The 23,390-nt window shown below is 53.4% G+C and overlaps 1 protein-coding gene across 1 annotated transcript in view; it reads right to left on the reverse strand.

The window, feature by feature from the left end:
• Positions 1-6,999: 6,999 nt before the first annotated feature.
• The window catches only part of PRDM15 (PR/SET domain 15), a 46,790-nt gene continuing 30,399 nt past the window's right edge, over positions 7,000-23,390 (reverse strand). Inside the window, exons 13-23 of the mRNA XM_052638032.1 lie at positions 21,919-22,050; positions 20,835-20,969; positions 19,959-20,122; positions 19,081-19,160; positions 18,670-18,789; positions 16,972-17,103; positions 15,296-15,379; positions 14,783-14,958; positions 10,961-11,041; positions 9,071-9,280; positions 7,000-7,491 (exon numbers count right to left, since the gene is read on the reverse strand). Coding sequence (XP_052493992.1) covers positions 7,015-7,491; positions 9,071-9,280; positions 10,961-11,041; positions 14,783-14,958; positions 15,296-15,379; positions 16,972-17,103; positions 18,670-18,789; positions 19,081-19,160; positions 19,959-20,122; positions 20,835-20,969; positions 21,919-22,050 — 1,791 coding nt within the window. The 3' untranslated portion in view covers positions 7,000-7,014. The remainder of the gene's footprint in view (positions 7,492-9,070; positions 9,281-10,960; positions 11,042-14,782; positions 14,959-15,295; positions 15,380-16,971; positions 17,104-18,669; positions 18,790-19,080; positions 19,161-19,958; positions 20,123-20,834; positions 20,970-21,918; positions 22,051-23,390) is intronic.

The following is a 23,390-nucleotide window of genomic DNA, read 5'->3' on the forward strand; positions in this document are numbered from 1 at the left end:
GTAATTACAGCCTGAGTGGGAAAGCTGAGCCCTGTCTGACAAACTGTTGGAAGGGAGCCAGTAAAGTCATTTAACTTTTTTTTTATTGTTGCCTTTGCAGTTAAAAAGGGAAAAACATAGTATGGAGGTTCCTCAAAAAACTAAAAATGAAGTTTCCATATGATCCAGCAATCCCATTCTTGGGCATTTATCCAGACAAAACTAGAATTTGAAAAGATACATCACCCCAACATTCATAGCTGCTGCTGCTGCTGCTAAGTTGCTTCAGTCATGTCCGACTCTGTGTGACCCCGTAGACGGCAGCCCACCAGGCTTCATAGCAGCACTATTCACAATAGCCAAGACACGAAAGCAAGCATGGAACCACTGACAGATGAATGGATTAAGAAGATGTGGTGCATATATACAGAGGGATATCAGCCTTGGAAAAATGAAATAATGCCACCTGTAGAAATGTGGGTGGACCTGGAGATTATCGTACTAAACAAAGTAAGTCAGAAGGAGAAAGACAAGTATCATACGGTATTGCTTGTACGTGGGATCTAAGATATGACAGAAATAAACCTATCTATGACACAGAGATAGACTATCTTAATAAAACAAAGTTGAAGAACTAATTAGTCATCTCATCAATAAGATTGAGTCATTGGAGACTAGGATTTCCAAGTCCCTCAAAGACTCAGAAGTTTCAAGTGATAATTCCAACTAGATAAAATAAATTTCTATTTTGGGGGCTTAGTGCTTCAAAGCTTTGGTGTTCAAGGAAGTATGTTGTCTCCCTCGATGCTTAGGAAAAATACTTGCCTATTAATCTCTACTGCGGGTCAGGCTCACTGCATGGGGCTGGGGGTGGCTCAGAGGAAAATAATGAAATGACGAGAAAAAGCAGTCTCAACTGAGCAACTAAGCACACACAGCCTTTTGGAGCTTACTGAACGGCAGGGAGGCTCAAGTATGAACAAAGTCATATAATGAGTAAATAGTGTAATTGCCAACTGATCAGTGCTGTGCTTGCTTTCAGATGTGATATGAAGGTGACTCCAAGAGGCGTCTCTGAGGAGGTGGAGTTTGAGGCGAGATCTGAAGGACACGCAGATTTAACCAAGTGAGGGTTGGGTGCTAGGTGGGTGGAGACCTTCCTTGGGAGGCGGTGGAGGAGGGAGGCAGGACAGCCGCTGCAGGCTCGAGGCCACAGAAATGATCAGGGTGTGTCCAGAGACAGAGTCTGTTGGAGGACACGAACATCGATGCATGGGTGACCATAGCGTAACACCTCCACAAGGGCCACTGAGGCCGCCGTGTGAAACAGGGGAACGAGGCGGGCTGACCGGCCCCATGGGGTTGTCCACTGGAAACCTGGGGGGACAGTCACAGAGATGGTGACACCCAGACAGATCCAAAGGCGTTGGGGGTCTAAATGCAGCTCTGGGTTCTTGCCTGTGTGAGTAGGTGGCGGGCCAGGCTATCGGCTGTGAGAGGTGACAGTGTAGGGGAGGCGCCAGGTTTGGGGTCGGGGGTCATAGATTCCAGGGTCAGACGTGCAAGCCTGACAACCCTCGGGGACATCTAAGTGGAGATGAGTCCGTGGACTTCCTGGGAACAAAGGATGGCGATGCAGGAGCCACACAGCGCCGTTCCCCCACCTGCAGCCAGCCCCCTGCCCCCACCCTAGATCGTCTAGGAAAAGCAGACGGCGACACCTGAGGACTTCTAAAACGGCTCCTGCAACGCAGCGCCAACTCCCTCTCTTTCCTTGATGATCTTACTTCCCTGATTCGTGGCTAAAGCTTGGAAGAGAGAATTTCTAGGGTAGGAGGCAAGCTCCAGATGGTCGTGCAAGGGCATGACACACTAGTGCCCAGGAGGAGTTGAAAGTCCCAAGTGGAACAGACAGGGATAACTGGGTACTGAGTCCCGGGTCCTGCATCCTTGCTCTTCCAGGGAGGTGTGCTAGGCCAGGCTCCCTGTGAAGACTCAGGTAGGTCTGTGTCCCATCGATGGGCCGTCTTCCCACAGAGACGGTCTGTCTCCCTCCTTCTGGAGCAAATGTGGGCAGACACACCTGTCTACGGGGAAGAGCAGACAGCTTGGATCCAAGGCAGTCTGCAGGCAGGTGCCAACCCTCAGGTGTTGTCTGGATGCCAGCTGCCTGCACCTGGGACCGTGGGGAGGGAGGAAAGCCTCCGATCCTGGGGCACTGGGGCTAGGTGGGTGGGGTGATCCCAGTCAGCTGGTTGTATGGGTAACCCAGAGCGGCTTCCAGACAATTCTGTTGCCTCCACTATCAGGCAAGTCAGATCATTTGCTGTCATTCCAGAACCAGGGCACTTCTGATGCAGAGGCGCTCAAGCCGGATGAAAACAGTGACAAGAAAAGCAGCCAGAGGCCTAACTGTCTCCCTGTTTCTACTGGAATTTGTTGGACATACAAGAATGTGCTGACAGCCTGCTGCAGGCTGAGCAGGTGAATCCCACTCACTGGCAGGAGGGTCAGCTGCTATCAGCTGTCCTCTAAGACAGAACCGAAGCATCCAAAACAAGGATCTCCTAATTCAAATCCTTAGAAGGTCTGATGGCACACCAGGTGTTTTGTAAGTTTAAAATGACCACTCCTAACAAATCAGGACAATTTGATCAATACAATTTAAGAGACTGTTCCAGACCACCTGCCCAAAGAAACACCTTGCTTGTTATGTTCTCCTTTCTCTGGCTACTCATCTTTTTTGGATCTATTCTCTCCATTTGAACTGTGGTGCCGAAGAAGACTCGAGAGTCCCTTGAATGGCAAGGAGATAAAACCAGTCAATCCTAAAGGAAATCAACCCTGAATATTCACTGGAAGGACTGATGCTGAAACTCTAATACTTTGGCCACCTGATGTGAAGAGCCGACTCACTGGAATAGACCCTGACGCTGGGAAAGATTGAAGGCAGGAGGAGAAGAGGGTGACAGAGGATGAGATGGTTGGGTGGTATCACCAACTCAATGGATATGGGTTTGAGCAAGCTCTGGGTGTTGGTGATGGACAGGAAGCCTAGCATGCTACAGTCCATGGGGTCGCAGAGCCGGACACAACTGAGCAAATGAACTGGACTGATTCTCTCCGTTTAAGGGCTTATCCTGGTGGCTCAGACCGTAAAGAATCTGCCTGCAATGCAGGAGACCCAGCTTTGATCCCTGGGTGGGGAAGATCCCCTGGAGAAGAGAATGGCAACCCACTCCAGTATTCATGCCTTGAGAACTCCATGGACAGAGGAGCCTGGCAGGCTAGAGTCCATGGGGTCACAAAGAGTCGGACATGACTAAGTAACTAACACAAATGTCTCCACTTAAGCTTTATGAAAATTGCTGCTACCACCTGCTTTTTCAAAAAATTGATGGCTGCACTGTGGGACATGCAGGATATTAGTTCTCTGACCAGGGATTGGCTCTGTTCCTTAAAAAACAAAACAAAACAAAACCTGTGAAAGCTTCTAATATTTTAATATCTTATTTTCAACGTTTGGGTCATTTAAAATAATCCAAACATTTCACAGGGTCTGAACCACACAGGAATTACAATCATTCTCAAAATACACCAAGTGTGTCCCCCACTCGGGATGAGTGATCTGAGCAGACCATGAGCCATGGAAAAGCACAGCTCCTGGCAAATCTTGTCTTTAAACAAATTGATGGGATTTGAAGGACACGTGACTTCTCAGCCTTGACACCTTTCAAAACCCAATAGGAAAGTGACTCACACGGCCCTGAGTTGGGAGCCATGAGTTCTGGGTGCCGTGGCAGTCAGGCCCACCCATCTGCCTCCAGAGCCTGGAATCCTCCAAGGCAGTCACTCTTGGTCACATGGTCACAGTGGAGCAGCACCCAGCATGGGAACACAGCCCCCTGCGGGCCCCCTCCCATCCTTGCCTCACAGTCCACGTTAGGCAGTGTACCCTGGGGGCCAGCTCTGCGAGGCTCACAGCATTGGGTGGCTCGGAACGACACAACTTGACAAGTTTACGGGCCTAGATCAAGCGTCTTCTGTTTACTGATTTAGCGTAACTCAGAGGGATTCCAGAGAAGGCAATGGCATCCCACTCCAGTACTCTTGTCTGAAAAATTCCATGGACGGAGGAGCCTGGTAGGCTGCAGTCCATGGGGTCGCTAAGAGTCGGATATGACTGAGCTATTTCACTTTCACTTTTCACTTTCATGCATTGGAGAAGGAAATGGCAACCCACTCGTGTTCTTGCCTGGAGAATCCCAGGGACGGCGGAGGCTGGTGGGCTGCCGTCTATGGGGTCACAGAGTCGGACACGACTGAAGCGACTTAGCAGCAGCAGCAGCACCCCCGTTTCCTGGTAGAAAGGATTTAGTGTTTTAATAGATCCCAGGTGCACAACTGTAGGAGGAAATGGGATGAAATCACTGTGGCCCTCTGTGAACCCCTCTGCTGCTGCTGCTAAGTCACTTCAGTCGTGTCCAACTCTGTGCGACCCCATAGACGGCAGCCCACCAGCCTCCGCCGTCCCTGGGATTCTCCAAGCAAGAACACTGGAGTGGCTTGCCATTTCCCTCTCCAGTGCATGAAAGTGAAAAGTGAAAGTGAAGTTGCTCAGTCGTGTCCGACTCTTAGCTACCCCATGGACTGCAGCCTACCAGGCTCCTCCGTCCACGGGATTTTCCAGGCAAGAGTACTGGAGTGGGGTGCCATTGCCTTGTCCGTTTGTGTACAATAGTCTAGAGCTGATGACTCTTTGGGCCGAGTAGGTTTTTTGCTCCCCAGTTTTTTATATAGAAACTCATAGCAACTATTTTACAACAGCACTAATCTATTTTGCCTCAGACAGTGATCCTATTAGAACAAATATTTCTACAGGAAACTCAGGAGTAAATCTGATTTTTATTTCGAGTTTTCACTTATTGTAACAAGAAGTATTATTACACATCTGTGTATTTAAATGAACAATGGTAAGTACACCGGGGCCACACAACCTAAATTAGGTTCTTTAAAAACATACGAAGCATTCTTATCCTAGTCACAAAAACAACTTTTCTTAAAAAAATAAAATTGTGATTTAAAAGGCCTTTATTTCATAGGGAAGAGGAATAAAAGATAAATGATAGCGGGTGTTCAATCACATCTGGGTTTTTTTCCTTGGTCATTTGTCCTTTATCTTCTGTAAGTGCAAAAGGAAATGGTCAGTGATGTTTAAAAAAATAACTTAGGGACCTTGGCGTGCTTGATGACTCCACAGACACCTGGACCACTTACATTTGGAGAACAGAGAGAATGCTTAGAAAATATTATCACCCCTAGCCCAAGTTCATCTGATGAAACTATTACATATAAAGCAGTTAATTATATACATAAATAACATAAAAATAATTATCATAAATTAAAAGTCAAATAATCGCCCATGACAAATTCAACGGAGAGGTGCAAGCTGGGAGTTAGGGACAAGCTGGTTGTGGAGGGTGAATTCTGCAGCCCCCTTTCACATGCTGCATGGGTGATGAGCTTAGTTCACGAAGGCCTGTATTGCACACATCAAAACCTAGCCCTCTCCTCAACATCCTGTGACTTAGAACTACGTGAAGTGCTGAGAACGCTGCCTTTGGTGTGACTGATCACCCGCAGCCTCACTGGCAGCCATCAGGTGAGTCTGTCTCATTTACTCCCTTCTTTACTGAAGGTCTCCCAACTAACACAGGAGCACAAAGAGCGATCGAGACAAAGCAAAGCAACTGTTATCTTTTCATTCTGGACAGGGCAAAGGCCTCACTCAAGCTTCTTCACCTGCCTCTTTGTCTCCCTGGCTGGGCAGCCAGAGGACTGGCTGCTGGCCACCACCTCAGTGGCCCTGAGCCTCACCCACCACCCCTGAAATGGGCGCACACGTGTGAGCTGTCACTCAGCACATTCATTCATTCATTCATTCATTCATTCGGGGCGCTGATGCTTCTACTGCTCAGCTAATGACCTTTTCTGCTTTCATACTACTTGGCAGGACAGCACTACCTCTGTATTTCAGAAAAAACCTACCCCTTTTCCCCGTAAGGAGCAAAGTTCATTCAACATTTTTATAGAAAACTGGTCTTGAAACACATCAACCTTTGGAATTAGAGTTTAAACAGAAAAAAGACATGAATGTCTTCCCTGTTCTCCAGTTCAGGGGACTCTAGCTGAGTCTCAGCCACAATAAATACATTTGGATGGCAGAGTCCTGAGACGGCTCCAGGGAGCCTCCAGAAGGGCCAGCAGGAGGCCCTCTTGATGCACGTTAACAGCGACTCCAGCGTTGGGGCAGCTATGTAAGCTGGACATAGGCCTACAGTGCAAATGACATCGCGCATCAAAGGAAAACAGAGAAGAACGTGGTCTCTGCGGTTTTGAACACGCGAGATATGCTCTAGGTAAAGTTTAAAAAAAGAACCATACTGAAAATCCATTCAGGAACCCTTACTAAGACGCCTTGCTGAGCGACCTCATGTGACCGCTTGCCTGTGACCAACGGAAGGCAAGAGGAGGGGCGTCACCCCACAGGGCAGCTTCCCACGTGGTTTCAGCCAAGGACAACTCAACTGGAATTTCAAAGAAGGTAAATGTGACTTGAACTTCTATCTGTTCAAAGTCCGGGAGCCAGGAGAAAACTCTGTTCCTGCCCAGCACGTTGCTACATTTTAACACAGCAGCTGAGCCCTAAAGGGAACAAGCAAGCAAACAAACCACTTCCCTTTTCCAAACCTCGAGTCCCTCCAGCTCTGGGAGGGAAGCCTGGGGGCCCGCCTTATCCGGCGGAAGGCAGGGGGCTGCTCCCGCGGACAACTGGCCTGCCCAGGCTCACTTCTGAGTTCAGCTGCCATACTGCCATGGTTCTGGGGGCATTTGGAGAGACTTCTGCAAAAACTAAGTCAACCTCACTTACACTGCAATAATGTGTTTGCTCTTCTCTGTTTGGTATCCAGCCAGCAAATCTCAAGTGAAAACAAACCCCCTCTGTGGCTCTCTCCCTGGTCTCTGCAAGCCGCCTCAGTAGCTGTACATCTGTGGCTGCTGCTCGGCCGGCACTGAGGGCTGGGTGGCCTGCGGGGCGGGGGCCGGCGGCGGTGGGGGTGGTCCGTCCGTCTGGGGCACCGCCCGCCACGTGAGCGGGTGCTGCTCGCCCAGCTGGCTCCCCAGGGGCGTGATGGAGTTGACCAGGGTGGTCAGGTTTATGAAGTGGGCCACAGATTGAGGGTTCGAGGCTTCCGGCTGCGGGTGGATCTGGAGGTCGTTCTGGCGGTTGTGCAGCATGGCGGAGCCGCTGACGGTGTCAAAGGTCACAGTCAGGATGGAGTTGTCCAGCTGGAGCTGGCGTTCCGGAGTGGTCAGGTGCCCGACGGCCACTGGCTGGAGGTTGGTAAACTGGGTCCCGGCAGTGGTGGTGATGGGGGTCACGGTGATGTTGGTCAGGCCGACGGAGCTGGACGGGGTGGTCACGTTGGGGTCGCCCAGAGTCACCACCACCTGGAAGAGTCACACACGACACGAGTCCTTTAGCTTCTCAAGAACTGAGAACAAGAGCAGCTTCCTGTGCTGTGCTTTGCGGAGGATCCCCCGTGACGCGGGGATCATCTCACGCTCGGCCCAAGGGAAGGAGGTGAAACGTGCTGGTGAAAGACTAAACCACACTAGTGTTTCCTGGAAACAGAATTCCAGGGAAAAAGAGAAACGAGATACAGATGTGATCACTGAGACCATCAGTTGGAACTGAGCAATAAATGATTTCAGTGTCGAGAAAAAAAACAGAACAGTAATCAGGAGAGAAGCTGAAGTGAAGAGGAACTCAGGAGCCTCTTGAGGGTGAAAGAGGAAAGTGAAAAAGCTGGCTTAAAACTCAGCATTCAATACTAAGATCATGGCATCTGATCCCATCACTTCATGGCAAATAGATAGGGAAAAAGTGGAAGCAGTGACAGATTTTATTTTCTTGGGCTCCAAAATCACTGTGGATGGTGACTGCAGAAGGTGAAACTAAAAGATGCTTGCTCCTTGGAAGAAAAGCCGTGACAAATCTAGACAGTGTGTTAAAAAGCAGAGACGTTACTTTGCCAACAAAGGTCCATCTAGTCAAAGCTATGGTGTTTCCTGTAGTATGGATGTGAGAGTTGGATCATAAAGAAGGCTGAGCGCTAAAGAATTGATGCTTTTGAATTGTGGTGTTGGATAAGACTCTTGAGAGTCCCTTGGACTGCAAGAGCAAACCAGTCAATCCTAAAGGAAATCAACCCTGACTAGTCACTGGAAGGACTGAGGCTAAAGCGGAAGCTTCAATATTTTGGCCGTCTGATGTGAAGAGCTGATTCATTGGAAAAGACCCTGATGCTGGGAAAGATTGAGGGCAAGAGGAGAACGGGACGACAATGAGAATGAGATAGTTGGATGGCATCACCGATTCAAGGAACATGAGTTTGAGCAAACTCTGGGAGACAGTGAAGAACAGGGAAGTCATATCTGATTCACAATGAATCAGATATGACTCAGCAACTGACCAACAACGATCACGAGAACATTCTTCGTTGTCTCTTAACACACTGCAAAGCTCAGAAGGACAACAAACCCGAGTGCGGTGCCAAGAGCTAACAAACAAGACAGCAGCGCTCTCCCCACGAAGAGGGACAAAAGGCCAGAGAAACACAGGAACCCTTGCAACCAGATGACCAGGGCCACTCAAGAGAAGTGAGGCGTCTAACACACGCAGACAGAGAGCTGGGGGCCTCGAAACCCAGGCAGGGAAGGGTCGGCAAAGGGGAAGTTCTGGCTAAGAGCAGCGGCTGGACACACCCCCTGTTCTGCAGGGTTGGGTCCCCCTGCCTGACCAGCACACGCAGGCCCCTGAGAACCTCCCAAACTGGTCCCAGCCAGTTCCCAACCGTGGGGGTTCAGCTGCTTTTCACCACGATGGTGGTGACCTCTGGGTCTGCACTGGGAAACACTCACGGGGAAACAGGGCACAGGCTGACAGCGGTCAGGGTCCAAGTCCCCACGGGGGGAAGGGTAACAGGCCAGCCCCCCGCACCCGGGCCGGACTCCACACAAGCGTCACCTGCTGGATGCTCTGCACGGCCGAGTCCGTCTCATCCCCAACAGCGCCCGAGAACGTGCCCTCCTTCTCTGAGAACTCGCTGAAGGCGGCGTCCTCAGGCCCCGTGGCCCCGGCCTCCTCCTCCGGCTTCTGCTTCCTCTTGGGAGCTCTTCTGGTGGCTTTCACGTGCTTCCCTTCGGCCAGCTCCTCCTGCTCCAGACTCAGCTCAGGCTGCGTGAGCAGAAGGTGAGACAATGACAGGTCAGCGCGTCGTGCCCCCGAGGTGGCCTGGCACCATCTCCAGACACCAGGTTACCAGGCCCATCTGCTCATGTGCACGTCTAGGGATGGGAACAAGTTCCTGCCGGTTTCTGCTGCTTTTCTTTAAAGTGAGGGAAGTTGGGTACAAATCATACTTTGTGCTGAAATAGACATATCTCTGAAAACAGAGGTTTTGAGCCCCCGTTTCAGCCCTGTTGAGCTCTGCCTGAGGCTGCAAAGGCTTTCACATTGGGCTCTCTGCCCCAGGCTGACATAGGTTCACTGTGGACATAATCTTGGATCAAGGATGAGTCTGACTGCAAGAACCGTGTGGTTGTGGTTTTTAGGGACAGCAAATAAGGGCCCAGTGGTAACGGTGACTGCAGATGGGTGCCCGGCATACTTCTTTCCCTCCTGCTGACCCACAGCTGGCTCAGCCCAGGATCACAGAGGCCGCTGGGCAGTGGTGGCCCGAAGGGCTCTCTGCCCCAGTCACCCACCACCAGTCCTGTCCTCGGTGCCATCCCATGAGGTGTGGTCCCACCCAGTGGCAGACAGACCCCATGGCCACAAGGGACTGCCCATGTCAAGGGTGGATGTGGTCCTGGGCCTCGGGCCTGGCTGTTCAGCGCAACCCAGCCACTGAGCACTGCGCTCAAAGCTCTGCTGCAAAACAGAGACGGGAAAATGAGATTTTAAAGTAACTGAGCATGAAATGTTCCCTTCAAAATAAGAGAAAACCTTTATATAGAGGTACTGACTACAAATTCCTTTTGAAAGTTCACCTAATACGTTTAAGGTTATTTTGCTTATAACAGTCTAATCACACTAAGCTCTTCTGGGTGATACTTGTGATCATTAACTAAAGCATCATCTTTGCTAGGTTGGGACGCCCAGTCATGTGGTCAAACACCAGTCCAGATGCTGTCCTGAAGGTGTTTTCCAGATATTATTAACACTGAAGCCAGTAGGTGGTGAATAGAACAGCACCTTCTGAAATGGGGATGGGCCTGGACCAGTCAGGTAAAGGCCTTGAGAGCCGACAAAGCTCCCAGAAGATGAGGGAATTCTGCCTCCAGCATCAGCTCCTCCTAGGCGTCCAGCCTCCAGCCCTCCCGGCAGACTCTGGACCTGTCAGACCCACAGCTGAGTGAGCCAACTCCTTAAATAAATCTAACTCTCTCTGCACGTGCGTGCACACACACACTTCACTGTTTTCTCTGGGGGAACTCAGTCTTAATAAACAATCTATTCTCTAAAAAGACACACATCTGTTTTCAGAAAACTTAAATTCTAGAAACGTTCACAGAAACTAGAAGGCTCCTGGAAAGTGAAGTCGCTCAGTCGTGTCTGACTCTTAGTGACCCATGGACTGTAGCCTACCAGGCTTCTCAGTCCATGGGATTTTCCAGGCAAGAATACTGGAGTGGGGTGTCATTTCCTTCTCCAGGGGATCTTCCTGACCCAGGGATCGAACCCGGGTCTCCCGCACTGTAGGCAGACAGACGCTTTACTGTCTGAGCTACCTTGACGACCAATTAACAAAACAGAGGGAAATGAGTGTACACATGGGGGTTTCCCCAAAGGCCGCTCCTGACACCTGCTGGGCTCCTTAGGTGAGACGACCCGCCCCGTGTGCTCCGGGCTCACCTGGACGATGCCGATGGAGGAAGCGTCGATGGTGGTGGTCTCCGGGAGGTGGTCCAGGTCGTCAATCCTCACGGCCAGGACCTAGGAGGGGGTGCAGGGCCGTGAGCCTAGGACACGGTGCCTGAAGGCCAGCCCAGGGCGGGTGGGGCCAGACACACGGCTGCTGAGCCATCTCCTTCACAGGCCCCTGTGTGCCCACCAGCCCTGCTCGGCACTCAGAAGCCTGGGATCCAGAGTCCTGCCCGGCTCTCCTTCCCTCCTCCCAGGTCCCCTCTCAAGTGTCTGCTGCGTTCCCACACACGGGGGTGTCCCCTCGCCCGTCTGTGCATCATCGCACTGTCCACTGCCCCAGGTGGAGACTCTGCTTCCCTTCCTGTCCACGCTGTCCACTCTCTCAGGAAGTGCGTCCTCACTCAATCTCAGTATCTCTCACTAAGAGCAGAGCAGAAGAGACACAGTATGGCAAACCCATCCTACAATGAGCTACCAAGAGAGAAACATGTACACGTAACACACCTTACTTTCCTACCTGCGCGCCCCCACGAGCCTCACCAGCCTGTCCTCAGCAGGAGGCAGACTCTCACACCGGGACACACACTCGAGGTTTACACGGCTCCTCCCTCACCCCGAACCTGGTCCACACCCCATTGACGCTGGCTATATAGGTGACTGTGGTCACCTACGTGAACAAGTCACAGGTGGTGCAGAGGACACGAAGGACACCTGGGAGGGAGGCTGTGACGGGGAGCCTCTAAGGGACGGAGGCGGCTGTGGGAAAACTAAACACAACCAGGGAGAGCACGGCAGTCTGTCCAAACGGCTCTGCAGTCAACAGGCTTTGCAAGCATCTTCCCATTTTTGTTCCAAAATAAATTAAGAATAAAACTACAGGCTATATATCATGGGTGTGGCTTATTTAAGAAAGATGACCAACCACTGTATTTCTGGGCTTAGGATCCAAGACCATCCAGGACAGGGCACCCTCTGAGAGGGTGGCCAGCAAGGCGGTCATCTGTGACGTGGTGGCGAGAACCCAAGCGTGACTGAGGCTGCAAAGCTGAGTCAGCGCGGCTGGAGGCCACTGACTGTTCTCTCCCACCACACCACCTCCAAGGCTGTCAGTCACCATCACCACCCCGTCACCGCCACCACCATCTCCATCATCACCAACGGCATCATCAGTGTCCTCGTCACACCATCTGGAAGCCACAGAGAACAACCACAGCAGCACTTACTGACTTTACTCTCGTTAGATTAGACCACAGGTGAAAAGCACTTTGTGTGTTTGCATTTTCCTCAATGTAACACTCATTCAAAGGGAAAGACCGTAAGTGGAAGTCACAAAATAGCATCAATTCTGAAAGATCCTGAATATGTGAAAGCAGTTTATGCTTAACACCCTAACACGCTGGCCAGCCTTCACCAGACCCCCACGCCCGAGTCTGCGCCCAGCACACCTGCACAGCCTGGCCGCGGGCGGTGCCCTCACCACAGCAGAGCCTCCCCTGCCTCACTCCTGCAGTCTGGGGACGTTTCCTCCGGTCCCTCTGCTCTCCTGTGTGTGACATGTCTGCATCCTTCCCCTCCTTCCATCTACCACCCTAGACCGTCAGGTCCAAGAGGACGGGGCGCCCCCGTTCCAGCTGGTCAACAGTGCTCATCCCCGCAGGCACTTAACTATTTGTTTGAACACACAACAGAAACATCAAAGGATCCAAGGAAAGCAGCCCAGGGGAGAGAAGCTAAAGTGCCTGAGACAGAAGGGACTCAGAAGAGGGCCCCGACAGAGGAGCCCGAGCCTGCTGGGGGCCCCTCCAGAGCACTCTGCAGCCCAGCGAGGTGGGCTTGAGAAGAGGTGCCAAGAGGTGGCCGTGCAGATGGACACATGAGGCAAGTGATCGTTAACCAGAGGAAAACGTCTGCCGAGCCACTCCGTGTCCGCAAGGCCCCTGCACCCAGCAGCACGCATCACACGTGCCATGGGCAAAAACCGCCGTGCACACCATTAGTGTACAGAGCTACAGACACCCATGTGCCAAGAAATCACTCACTCCCACCCACCATGAGCCCCCGGGGGAGCCTGCAGTGCCTGCCCTGAGCCCCAACACCTAAAGGGGGCCCCGCTGACACTGGGCAGCCGGATAGATGCGGACACGTCAGGCTCCTGCTCCCGACTTTGTTTCTCTAGGTGGAGACGCCAGCAGGCCACTAGGTGGAAAGGCTGGAGTGAAAGGAGCAAAGCTGGTGGAATCCCAGTTCCTCGTGCTAAGCGGAAAGAGCCGGGGGTCCGCGGGTCAGGGACCTGCATGGGCTGTGGAGGATATGGCGAGGTGATGGGAGAAAAAGACGAGCTTATCACCCAAATGAAGCAGAAGGTGCTTTCGTAATTGCAAAAGTAACCCATGTTCATCAGAGGCAACTATTTAAAACAGAGAAAAACATACAGATAAGAAAGAACCAAAACTTCGGTGCCAGAAGAGCACAGTGCAATGCTTTCTCCCTTTCCTGCTTCACCACCTTGTCTACGTTACACAGGCGAGCATCCTGCAAACACACAATGTGAATGACATGCTGTGGGTGCACCTGTAGTCTGTGCAAGGTGTATACTGCCTTCTTACAATGAGCACTCACAATCTTACTCAGAACTCTCTGCAAATATGTTACAGTCACGCACATCACTGAACTACCACTAACACAGTGGCGTTCCTCTTGCTGGACACCCAGCGGTCCAAAGAGTCATTTATTAAAACACTGGGAGATGGTCACACTACCCTCAGGAGGACATGCAATTGTGCACGTCGTGGAAAAGTGAAAGTGAAGTCACTCAGTCGTGTCCGACTCTTTGCGACCCCATGGTCTATAGCCTACCAGGCTCCTCCGTCTATGGGATTTTCCAGGCAAGAGTACTGGAGTGGGTTGCCATTTCCTTCTCCAGAGGATCTTCCCAACCCAGGGATCGAACCCTGGTCTCTTGCATTGCAGGCAGATGCTTTAACCTCTGAGCTTCCAGTCCTGGAATTGGGTGCAATTCCAGTCATTCTGAATCCCAGAACCTCCCCTAATTCAATGGAGGAAGGGTGGCACCTTCTACTATTAAAGGCTTTCTCTCGTGTCTCAACCACATGTACTTCCTTTTGTGAATCTCCTCTCCCCAGACACAGGGGCTTCTGTTATTCTCGTGGAAGGCGTGCTATCTTTACTATTAACAGCCAGTATCTGTTAACGATACTGACACATTTTTCAGTTTTCCCTTTGCGTGTTCTCTTGACCCCCAGAAACTCTAAACGTTAGGTTGCTTACTGAGTCAAATCGTTCGTTCAAAATTTTCACTGCTTTTGCGCTTATAAAGCCTCTAGTTTTGTTTTCAGTTCACTGCTTTTTCAAACACAATGACTTACTCAATGCCCTGGACCTGCCTTTAGCACGGGGGTGTCAGGGTCCACCTACCTTCCTGGATATACTTTCTCCGTCTCAGTTCTCAGGCCCACTTTCTAAGCAGCCCCCAACACCATGCGGAGCCCCTGGTTCTGCACATTTTTTAGCTACTCTAAAGGGAGGAATGGGGGAGAGGAAGGGTAGCACCCCTGTCCTGCTGTAATTCCAGGGAGGGAGTAATTGATTACTTCAGCAAAAACCCATTTGGGGCTCTTCTATTCACGCATCCATTCAGTGCCTCCTACCCGCAGGCAGAGGGGAGCCCAGGGGAATCCCAGGGGTGGTGACCCTGCGTGGTGGGGTCTCGGAGCAGGGGAAGCCAGGGGACCGAGGACAGAGGCGCCGGGCCCGCACGGGAGAGGGCAGCCCCGCCCGGTGCACGCTCACCTCAGGGTGCTTGCGCCGCATGTGTCTGCTCATGGAGGCCCTGGTGGACACCTTGGTCCCACACAGCTGGCAGCTCTGCGCCTCCACCTTGTCGTGGGTGAGCTGCACGTGCTTCTGTAGCATGTACTCAGTGACGTACTTCTTGTCACACACGGAGCACGTCCACTGCTTGCCCACTGCCCACGCACACAGGGAGAGACGAGCGCGGGTGGTGAGGGGGTCAGCCTCTAGGTTGAGGACTGAGTCACCCACCCCGAGGTCAGGCCTTGGAAAGACCCTCCTCCCACCCAGGAATGCTTCAATCACCGTCTGATAAGGTGAGCATGAATATTTGAAAGTTCTGTGGCTGAATTTTAGCGGGCAAGGGGCCAGCATTAAGGCACAATAGTGCCAGATATTCTGAAAAAGTCCACATAGAGCCTCACAGCCAAGCTCTTCACACCCTGCACACCCAGACGGCCCCAGCAGAGACCACAGCAGCCAGCCAGCCGGTCCCCAGGCGCCCCCGCTTACCCGTGTGGATGAGCTTGTGCGTCTCCATTGTGTTTCTCTCACTGAATGTTTTTCCGCACAGTTCGCACATGAAATCTTTAATCCCTGCAGGAAAAGGCACGTTTAACTTCACGTTTCACGAGTGTTTTAACTGTATACAGCATCAGTCTTATCCACGACACGTTTCTTTATTTGTAAAGACTGTGGGGGCTGTAAGTTACCCGGAGATGACAGACAGTAAGCCTTCATTCCCCCACTCAACCGGCAAACTGTGGCTTGAAAACCATCCTACTGCAGGTGTCTGAGTGTTCAGATCACTGACTCGGCCTGGGGTGGTCACCCTGCCCGCCTGGAACCTGGTAATATGGAAGCGTCGAGCCGTCAAAACTGTTGCACTCCCCAAGCTGACAAAAAAGGTGGGCCCTCTGCCTCTTAAATAAACATTTGCCCTAAATGTAAAGCAAGGCAGGTGACTTTCAAGCCTGCTTATCTCGGTCCCGTATTTGCTGGGCCCCTGGTACTTGGGACCCCATGTTCACGTGGCTCCTGGAGGCAAGAGGGACAGAGGCCACTATACCCCAGTGGGTGGAGAGTTGTGAGACCCCCAAGGAGGTGCAGGACCCAGTCCCGGGAGGCGAGTGCTTCCCAGAAAAGGAGAAGCAAGAAATGGATGGACTTTCCCAGGAAAAGGAGAGCGGCATGCTTTTGTGAAAGCCCAGCGCCCTGGGGGCTGGCATTCCAGGGGGACCCAAAGCAGACCTGTGTGGTGGCCTGGCCAGGCCTGGGGGCAGTGAGAGAGGTGGGCACACAGCTGGGCCAGGTAGTGGCAAAACTCAAGTCCATTTTAGAGAAGATATGAACCAACTAGATGCTCCTACTAGAAACTTCACACACAGCTCCACCACCCAGGGAGGACTGTCTCTCATTCTGCTGTTGATCTGATTCTGTCTTAAACACGTTTACCGGTAGACAACTGTTTATAAGAAATGAGCTCACGAACACTGATGAAAGTTAACATGCATATCTTATCATTTGAAGGATGCACTGTCCTTTAAGGTGGACACACCACAATTCAGCCTCTGCCCTGCTGACAGACACTTAAGGTGGTCCAGCTTCCTGTCCAGATGACATGATGATCATGCACACACACGTCAGGTCCTTGTCTGATGGTTTCTCCTAGCTGAGTGGGAGGGAAGGGCGCCGAAGGCATTGAGGGCGGCAAGCAGGACGCAGGGGGCTTGTTGCCAGGGTGGGGGAGCTTCTGGGAAATCGGCTACTTATCCAGCTTCGTAAAGCTTGACCAGCAGAGAAGGCAATGGCACCCCACTCCAATACTCTTGCCTGGAATATCCCATGGATGGAGAAGCCTGGTAGGCTGCAGTCCATGGGGTCGCTAAAAGTTGGACACGACTGAGCTACTTCAGTTTCACTTTCATGCATTGGAGAAGGAAATGGCAACCCACTCCAGTGTTCTTGCTTTGAGAATCCCAGGGATGGGGGAGCCTAGTGGGCTACAGTCTATGGGGTCCCACAGAGTCGGACACAACTGAAGTGACTTAGCAGCAGCAGCAGCAAAGCTCGACCAGAAAGCCTGGGGCCTGTTGGGAGCTAAAGACCCTGTGAAGCAGCGGCGGCTCTGCTCGAGCTGTTTCTCACCAGCGGGCTGGTCTCTCTAAACGAGAGCACCAGGGACTCACCGGTGTGCCTCTTGTAGTGCTTGAGCATGTTGACCTTCTGCGCGAACTTGCGGTGGCACTCCCTGCACTCGTACTCCTTGATGCCCTTGTGCAGCTTCATGTGGTGGCGCAGCGCGTGCTTGGTCTTCATGCCTGCAGGACAGAGCCCCACCTCGGGAGCCGCCCATGCCCACACCCCACACCTCGCCCCCAGCACCCATGCCTGCCGACCCCCCACCCAGTGCCCATGCCCTGCCCCCCACATCCCGCTCACCCCCTGCCCTCAATGCCCATGTCCTGCCCCAAGGGTCCTTGTCCCCATCCCCATGTCCTTCCCTGCCCCCACGCCCTACCTCCAGTGCCCATGTCCCACCCCCACTCCACCCCAAGAGCCCATGCCCACCCACAAGCACCCATGCCCTTCTCATGCCCACCCCGAGGAAATGTATGCAGTACAAGATGGGAGAACAGACCATAGTACCTGCCCTGGGCACCCCTCCCCATCCGGCCAGGCCCACTGAGTAGCACTCAGGGTTCAGCTGTGTTTGTCTGTGCCCACCTGGGGGCAGGGCCCACCACACCTGTCCCCTCCAGGCTGGTGGGAATGGGGCTGGAAGAGCTGGGGCAAAGATGGGGCTGGGGCTCCACCCACTACAGCCAGGGCTAAGACATGGGCAGAAACTTCTAGAAACGACTTTGTGCAACATTTACATGCTGCTTTGGAAGCACATAACTAAGGTCTGAGGTGGGAAAAACTATTTTGCGTAACCATTCCAGTTATTTAAAAATAAACTTTTTTTGGTTAGGTGCTTGTGTTACTTTTTCAATAGAACAATCTACACTGCTGCACATGGTTACTCGAGAACAGACAAGAAACTCTCGCCTCTGGGGAGGCGGACTGGAGCTGCCTGGGGTGAGCAGCTTCTCACTTTCTGCTCTTCTCTGGTTAATCTTCTACATGTAATCTTATTTTACAAGGCTAATAGGGGTTGATCCAGTGAGTAGAATTATGGGACATTTGTGTTTGCTTTATATTTTCCTGATTAATTTTTAAAATCAAGGAAAAATAAAAACTTCATGAAATATTAAATTTTTAAAAGATGCTAATGGCATCAAGACAAATTTTTAAATCAAGACAAACTTGATTTGTCTTGTATCTGAAGGAGGGTGGCCCTGCCGCTCTTCCACCATACATAGTACTGCAGCCATTTGAAACCACCAAAGATCCACAGCTCCAAGCCTTCCTCAAGTTTTGGTTTCTTTTTAAACAGAAATGGGTTAAAATTTTACCATGGACTGGGATTCTCTCTTTCTGGTTATACTTAGCGATATGAGCTATTTTACTAACAGGTTCATTTAACTAATTTCACCCGATTAAAATAAAGGTCATCGTCATCACCGGCCACAGAAAGTCAGTCTTAATACACAGCTGGTCCTTGTAAGCAGCTGAGGGTTCTGCACCTCCAATGAGGCCACATGGTGATTCTGAGGGTATTCTATACATCACACAGTCACGCTGCACCATCTCCCTGCTCTTAAAACAGCTTACCTATGCCTTGGTTTTATCCCCCGCCTTTGACTGATTTTTCTTCTTGACCCGCAGTTAAATACTCCAGGTCTTATCTTTCTTGAGTAGATGACTCAGGTCTGGGCAACCCCCAACTCCCACTTGGCCTGCTGCCCCTTCTGGATGACGGCCAGGCCCGCACCTGCCCTCACCTTTCCCACACTCCGCACACAGATACTCCCGAATGTTGTCATGGACACGCATGTGCTCCTTCAGCATGTCCTTCCTGGCAAAGGACTTCCCACACTGCTCACAGGCGTGGCTTTTCACACCTACAAGCAAACACATGGCAGGCTGTCACCGCAGGGAATCCTGACCCAAGGTCACTGCATGAGGGCAGCACTGGGAAGCACATCCCCCCCACCCACCCCTTGCAGCTGGAGCCCTCCTTCCTTGGCCTCTGCAAGGACCCAGAGGGGAACTGGGCAAGAAGGGGCTGAGCTGGGAGGAGCAGCAAGTATGGATGGAGAAGGACCAGCCTGGAGACGAGGATGACCCCCTGGGGCAGGAAGCACGCAGAGGGGCCTGGCCCTCCGGCACTGTGTCCTCTCAGGCCTGGCTACCTGTGTGGATCAGTTTGTGCCGCTCCAGGTTCCCAATGCTGTTGAAGATCCGCCCGCAGATCTCACAGGGGTGGATGTACCTGAAAGGAGACACAGGCTCAGGACGGCACACAGCCTCGGTGGACCGGCACTCAGAGTGCACTTGCATAAGCGCCTTTATCAGCAGGTGGGGTGAAAAAAAAAAAGGTGCTGTGGGGGTGACAACGGGCCTGAGACTTCAGCCTACATCTGGGCTGAGTTGTCCCCCTTGAAGTTCACACGCTGGCATCCTGACTCTGCACCTCAGAACATGGCTGAGCCTGGAGATGGGGGTCTCTGCAGAGGTCCTCAAATTAAAGATGAGGTCACTGGAAGGCCCTAACCCAGTAACTGGTGTCCTTTCAAGCAGGGACACAGAGACAAGTGTAGCAGGAAGGCCATGAAGACACACCCTGACGCCAAGGAGAGAGCTGGGGCTAACCCTCTCCCATGGCCACAGGGGGACCCAGAGCTCGGCCTCAGCATCGACATAACACGCCACTGTTGTTCAGGCCGCCGCGTCGCAGCCCCAGTGGAGAACTCGGCTCTAAACAAGGCTGTAGCCTGAGTCACCCAGACACGCAGTACTGATTACCGGCTGCAGCCAGATGGGGGAGCTGCTGTTCACAAAACCTAATTACTCTGGGGAAAAGGGTCTCTGGTTTTATGTAGGCAGGTGTGCAATGCCGCCCACTGCTGTGGGTCCCAGAGACTGTGCGAGCTGATGACCAAGGAAGGAGCAAGGCCAGGGCAACCCCCAGGCCAGCCCAGGGCTCTTCGAGGAGACAAGTTGCTCCGTGCTCATCACCCCTCTGCGGGAAGCCAGCCCTCCCTCCACCCTAGAGTCCCGGGATCCTCACTTCTGCACGTTGGGGTCGGGCAGGTTCTCGCGGTGGATGACCATGTGGGCGTGGTAGGTGGCCTTCAGGGCAAAACGCCGGTGGCAGATGCTGCAGCCGTAGCCCTTCTCCTTGTGCACCTCCATGATGTGCTTCAGGTACTCCTTCCCGCGGCCGAAGGTGAGCTGCGGACGCACACGCTGTTTACCTGCGCACACAGCCCACCCCTCCCCGGCTAACGATGCGCCGCCTCCACGCAGGCGCCCCAGACACAGGGGGAGAACCCGCCTCCATGCAGCAGAGCGGAATTCCAAGGGGCAGGGCCGGTGCGGGGCAAACCCGCGAAGCGGGGGGGGGGGGGGGGGGGGGGGCCGGGGGGGGCGTAAGAGGCGGACCTCAGGTCCTCCTGTAACTCTTACAGCAGGTCCCGTCCCCCACCCCCCAAGGCAGCTTCCAGAAATCCTCTCCTCTACGTTCAACCGACCTCATCTCCCCCACGCCCAAAGGTCCTGACAAGTACAGGGCCAGGTGCGGGTGCCCCGGAGGAACAGGGACCTACTTCGTGAAATCGCAGGGTCTACCAATTGCTGGATATAGAAACCTCCCCCCGCACTCCCAGCTTCTAAGCAAGGCCCTCTGCTGTGTGCGAGGGCACAGCCAAGGAGAGAAGCCCTGGCACACAGGCCCATGCTGGTCAGCCACAGGCACCGTGTGGACCAGACTGGTTCTGACACAGTGGTCCCTGTGGTGGTGATAAGGCCCACAACCATCATCCTGGAGAAGCAACGAGCCCCGGGGCGCCCTCCAGGACGTCTGTGAGGGCCCCCACCCATGACTGAGCCTCTGTGGGCCAGCAGCCCCGCTACCCCGAGCACTCGGCAGCCGTGGTCCGGTTACCTGACACCTTTTGCAGCTGTACTTGTGAGGCTCTGAGTCTGCACTCTCGTCTGAATGGTCATCGTTTTCTTCTGAGGAGATCCCAATCTTGCCAATAAACTCCTCTCTCTGGTGGTCATCCATCAGCGCGATGTCCTGCAAGACAATCACCGTGCTCTGCTTCTAACGTGCTTGGCAGAAGCTTTAACCGGTGGCCTGTACACTAGGTGCAGAAACTATTTCGGGTCACCTGGAACACCCCATCATTAGGTCCTGCTTGCGTTCATATGACTCTGCATGTCAGAGCTGGAGCTCCCAAGACCAGTGCCTGAGCCGGACGACGCCTGGAGGGCATGTTCTCCATTCTCACTTGGGCACCTACCACTCTTTCCTTTTTCCTGGATCGGCACTTCTCCCCCGAGAGCGACCCCAATCCTCACTACCCTGCACACTGGGAAGATCTCATCTCACGTTCCTCAAAGGTAGGGAGGGAAGCAAAAGCCCCTGGCCTGATCCTTGGTCTTCTCCCAGGAGGAACCTAGCGTGGAAGGTTTTTAACGTGAGCCCTTTAGGTGGGCGTGAAAGGCAGCAAACACTCAAGAGAGCTCACCTGGAGAGCAGCAAAAAGATCTCTCAAACCCCGAGGGCCGGCCCCGCCCCGCCTCCCCGTGCGCCCCGCCTCCCCGTGCGCCCCGCCTCCCCGTGCGCCCCGCCTCCCCGTGCGCCCCGCCTCCCCGTGCGCCCCGCCTCCCCGTGCGCCCCGCCTCCCCGCGCGCCCCGCCTCCCCGCGCGCCCCGCCTCCCCGCGCGCCCCGCCTCCCCGCGCGCCCCGCCTCCCCGCGCGCCCCGCCTCCCCGCGCGCCCCGCCTCCCCGCGCGCCCCGCCTCCCCGCGCGCCCCGCCTCCCCGCGCGCCCCGCCTCCCCGCGCGCCCCGCCTCCCCGCGCGCCCCGCCTCCCCGCGCGCCCCGCCTCCCCGCGCGCCCCGCCTCCCCGCGCGCCCCGCCTCCCCGCGCGCCCCGCCTCCCCGCGCGCCCCGCCTCCCCGCGCGCCCCGCCTCCCCGCGCGCCCCGCCTCCCCGCGCGCCCCGCGCCAGGCGCATGACTCACCTTGAAGTGGACGTGGATGTGGTCCCTGAGCACGTCCACACGAAAGAACTTGCGCCCGCAGATCTCACAGGTGTACTTCTTGTCGCCGTGGGTCAGCAGGTGCTTGTTCATGTTGCTCCTGCAGGAGAACACCTGTGGGCAGGAGAGCGGGGGCGGAGATGCTTGTTACCACGCATGTAGTACCTCATTGAGAGAACATAATCGGGCACAAAAATGCAGTACTTTCCTCCCCAATTATAAGTTGCAACAAATCCTCAGTGTTCGAGAGAAATAATCGCGTGGGGCTGCAATCATGATCATTTAACCATTTAAACTGGTGCTTACATTATAATATAGAACTAACCGTTCTCTAGTCTTCACCATAAACTACTCTGCTCACAATTTTACTCAAATATTTCATTGGAATGGGGCCTACCAAGAAGAGTAAGTCACACAAACAGCTGCAGTCTTCTCAAAGTGGGTATCAGAGTTACAGTTTGTGTCCCCTGTTTCATGCATAATTATCACCTCCCTCAATTCTCTGTATTTCCTGTCTAAAGTGATGAGTGTGGGGACTCAGCCATTCACCCAATCAATACTAATCCAGATGTGGCTGCAGAGCCCACCCCCATGAGCCCCCCGATCTGAAGTCTCAGGCCACATGGCTTTCCCCCTAATGGTCAAGTAACCAGAGGAGCAGGTCTCCTTAGAGCTGTTCTCAGAAAGAGACCGAAACCTGAATGAAAGGGAAAACAGTTCACAAGGAACAGAGGCAAATGTTTTTGAGGGACATTTCCGTTCAAGATCTGCAGGTGACTTGGGGCCGACAGCCCTGAGACCACAGCCCAGGGAGGCCAGGCGGGAAGTCGAGTCAGCAGAGCAGGAAGACAAGCATCTCTGGGGAGGGACAGAGGCCCTGGGTGTCCCCCAGCACCTGTCCTCTCCAAGCAGGCAGGTATGGAGACAAGGTATAGTTGGAGGCAGTGAAGAAGTCAGTTCTGGAGACATTCAGGTTCCTTTGTTGCCGGTGTCCCTCTGGGAGCATCCAGTGAACATCTCACAGAATAAAACGTGTCTGAGTGTGAGTCACATAGCTGGCTGGTTCGTGCACAGGGTCTCCCAAGGACACAGGAGGGACACGGTGTTGTCACTCCCCAGAGCCAGTGGTCGGCAGGCTCTGTGGACACAGGGCAGCCTCACCCACCCCTGTCTGGACACTTCGGCTCAGGTGTGTATTCTGCAGCACTAGCTGCCCCTGCCCCTCCAGCCCCTAAACCCACACTGAGTCAGGGCCTGCACCGTGGGTCCACGGGCCACACAACCCAGCTGACCTATTTGCTTTGTGGTTTGAAGAAAAAAAAAAAATCAGGAAATTTCCCATAAACACATGGATTTCCGTTTTCTCTTGAAAAGGTCAAAAGATCTGGCAATGTGGCCACATGCCAGCAGGCTAGGCCAAATCACAGCTGCCCAGTGACCTGGGGTTTCACTTT

Source organism: Budorcas taxicolor, chromosome 1, assembly GCF_023091745.1.
Source record: "Budorcas taxicolor isolate Tak-1 chromosome 1, Takin1.1, whole genome shotgun sequence".
NCBI classification, from domain to species: Eukaryota; Metazoa; Chordata; class Mammalia; order Artiodactyla; family Bovidae; genus Budorcas; species Budorcas taxicolor.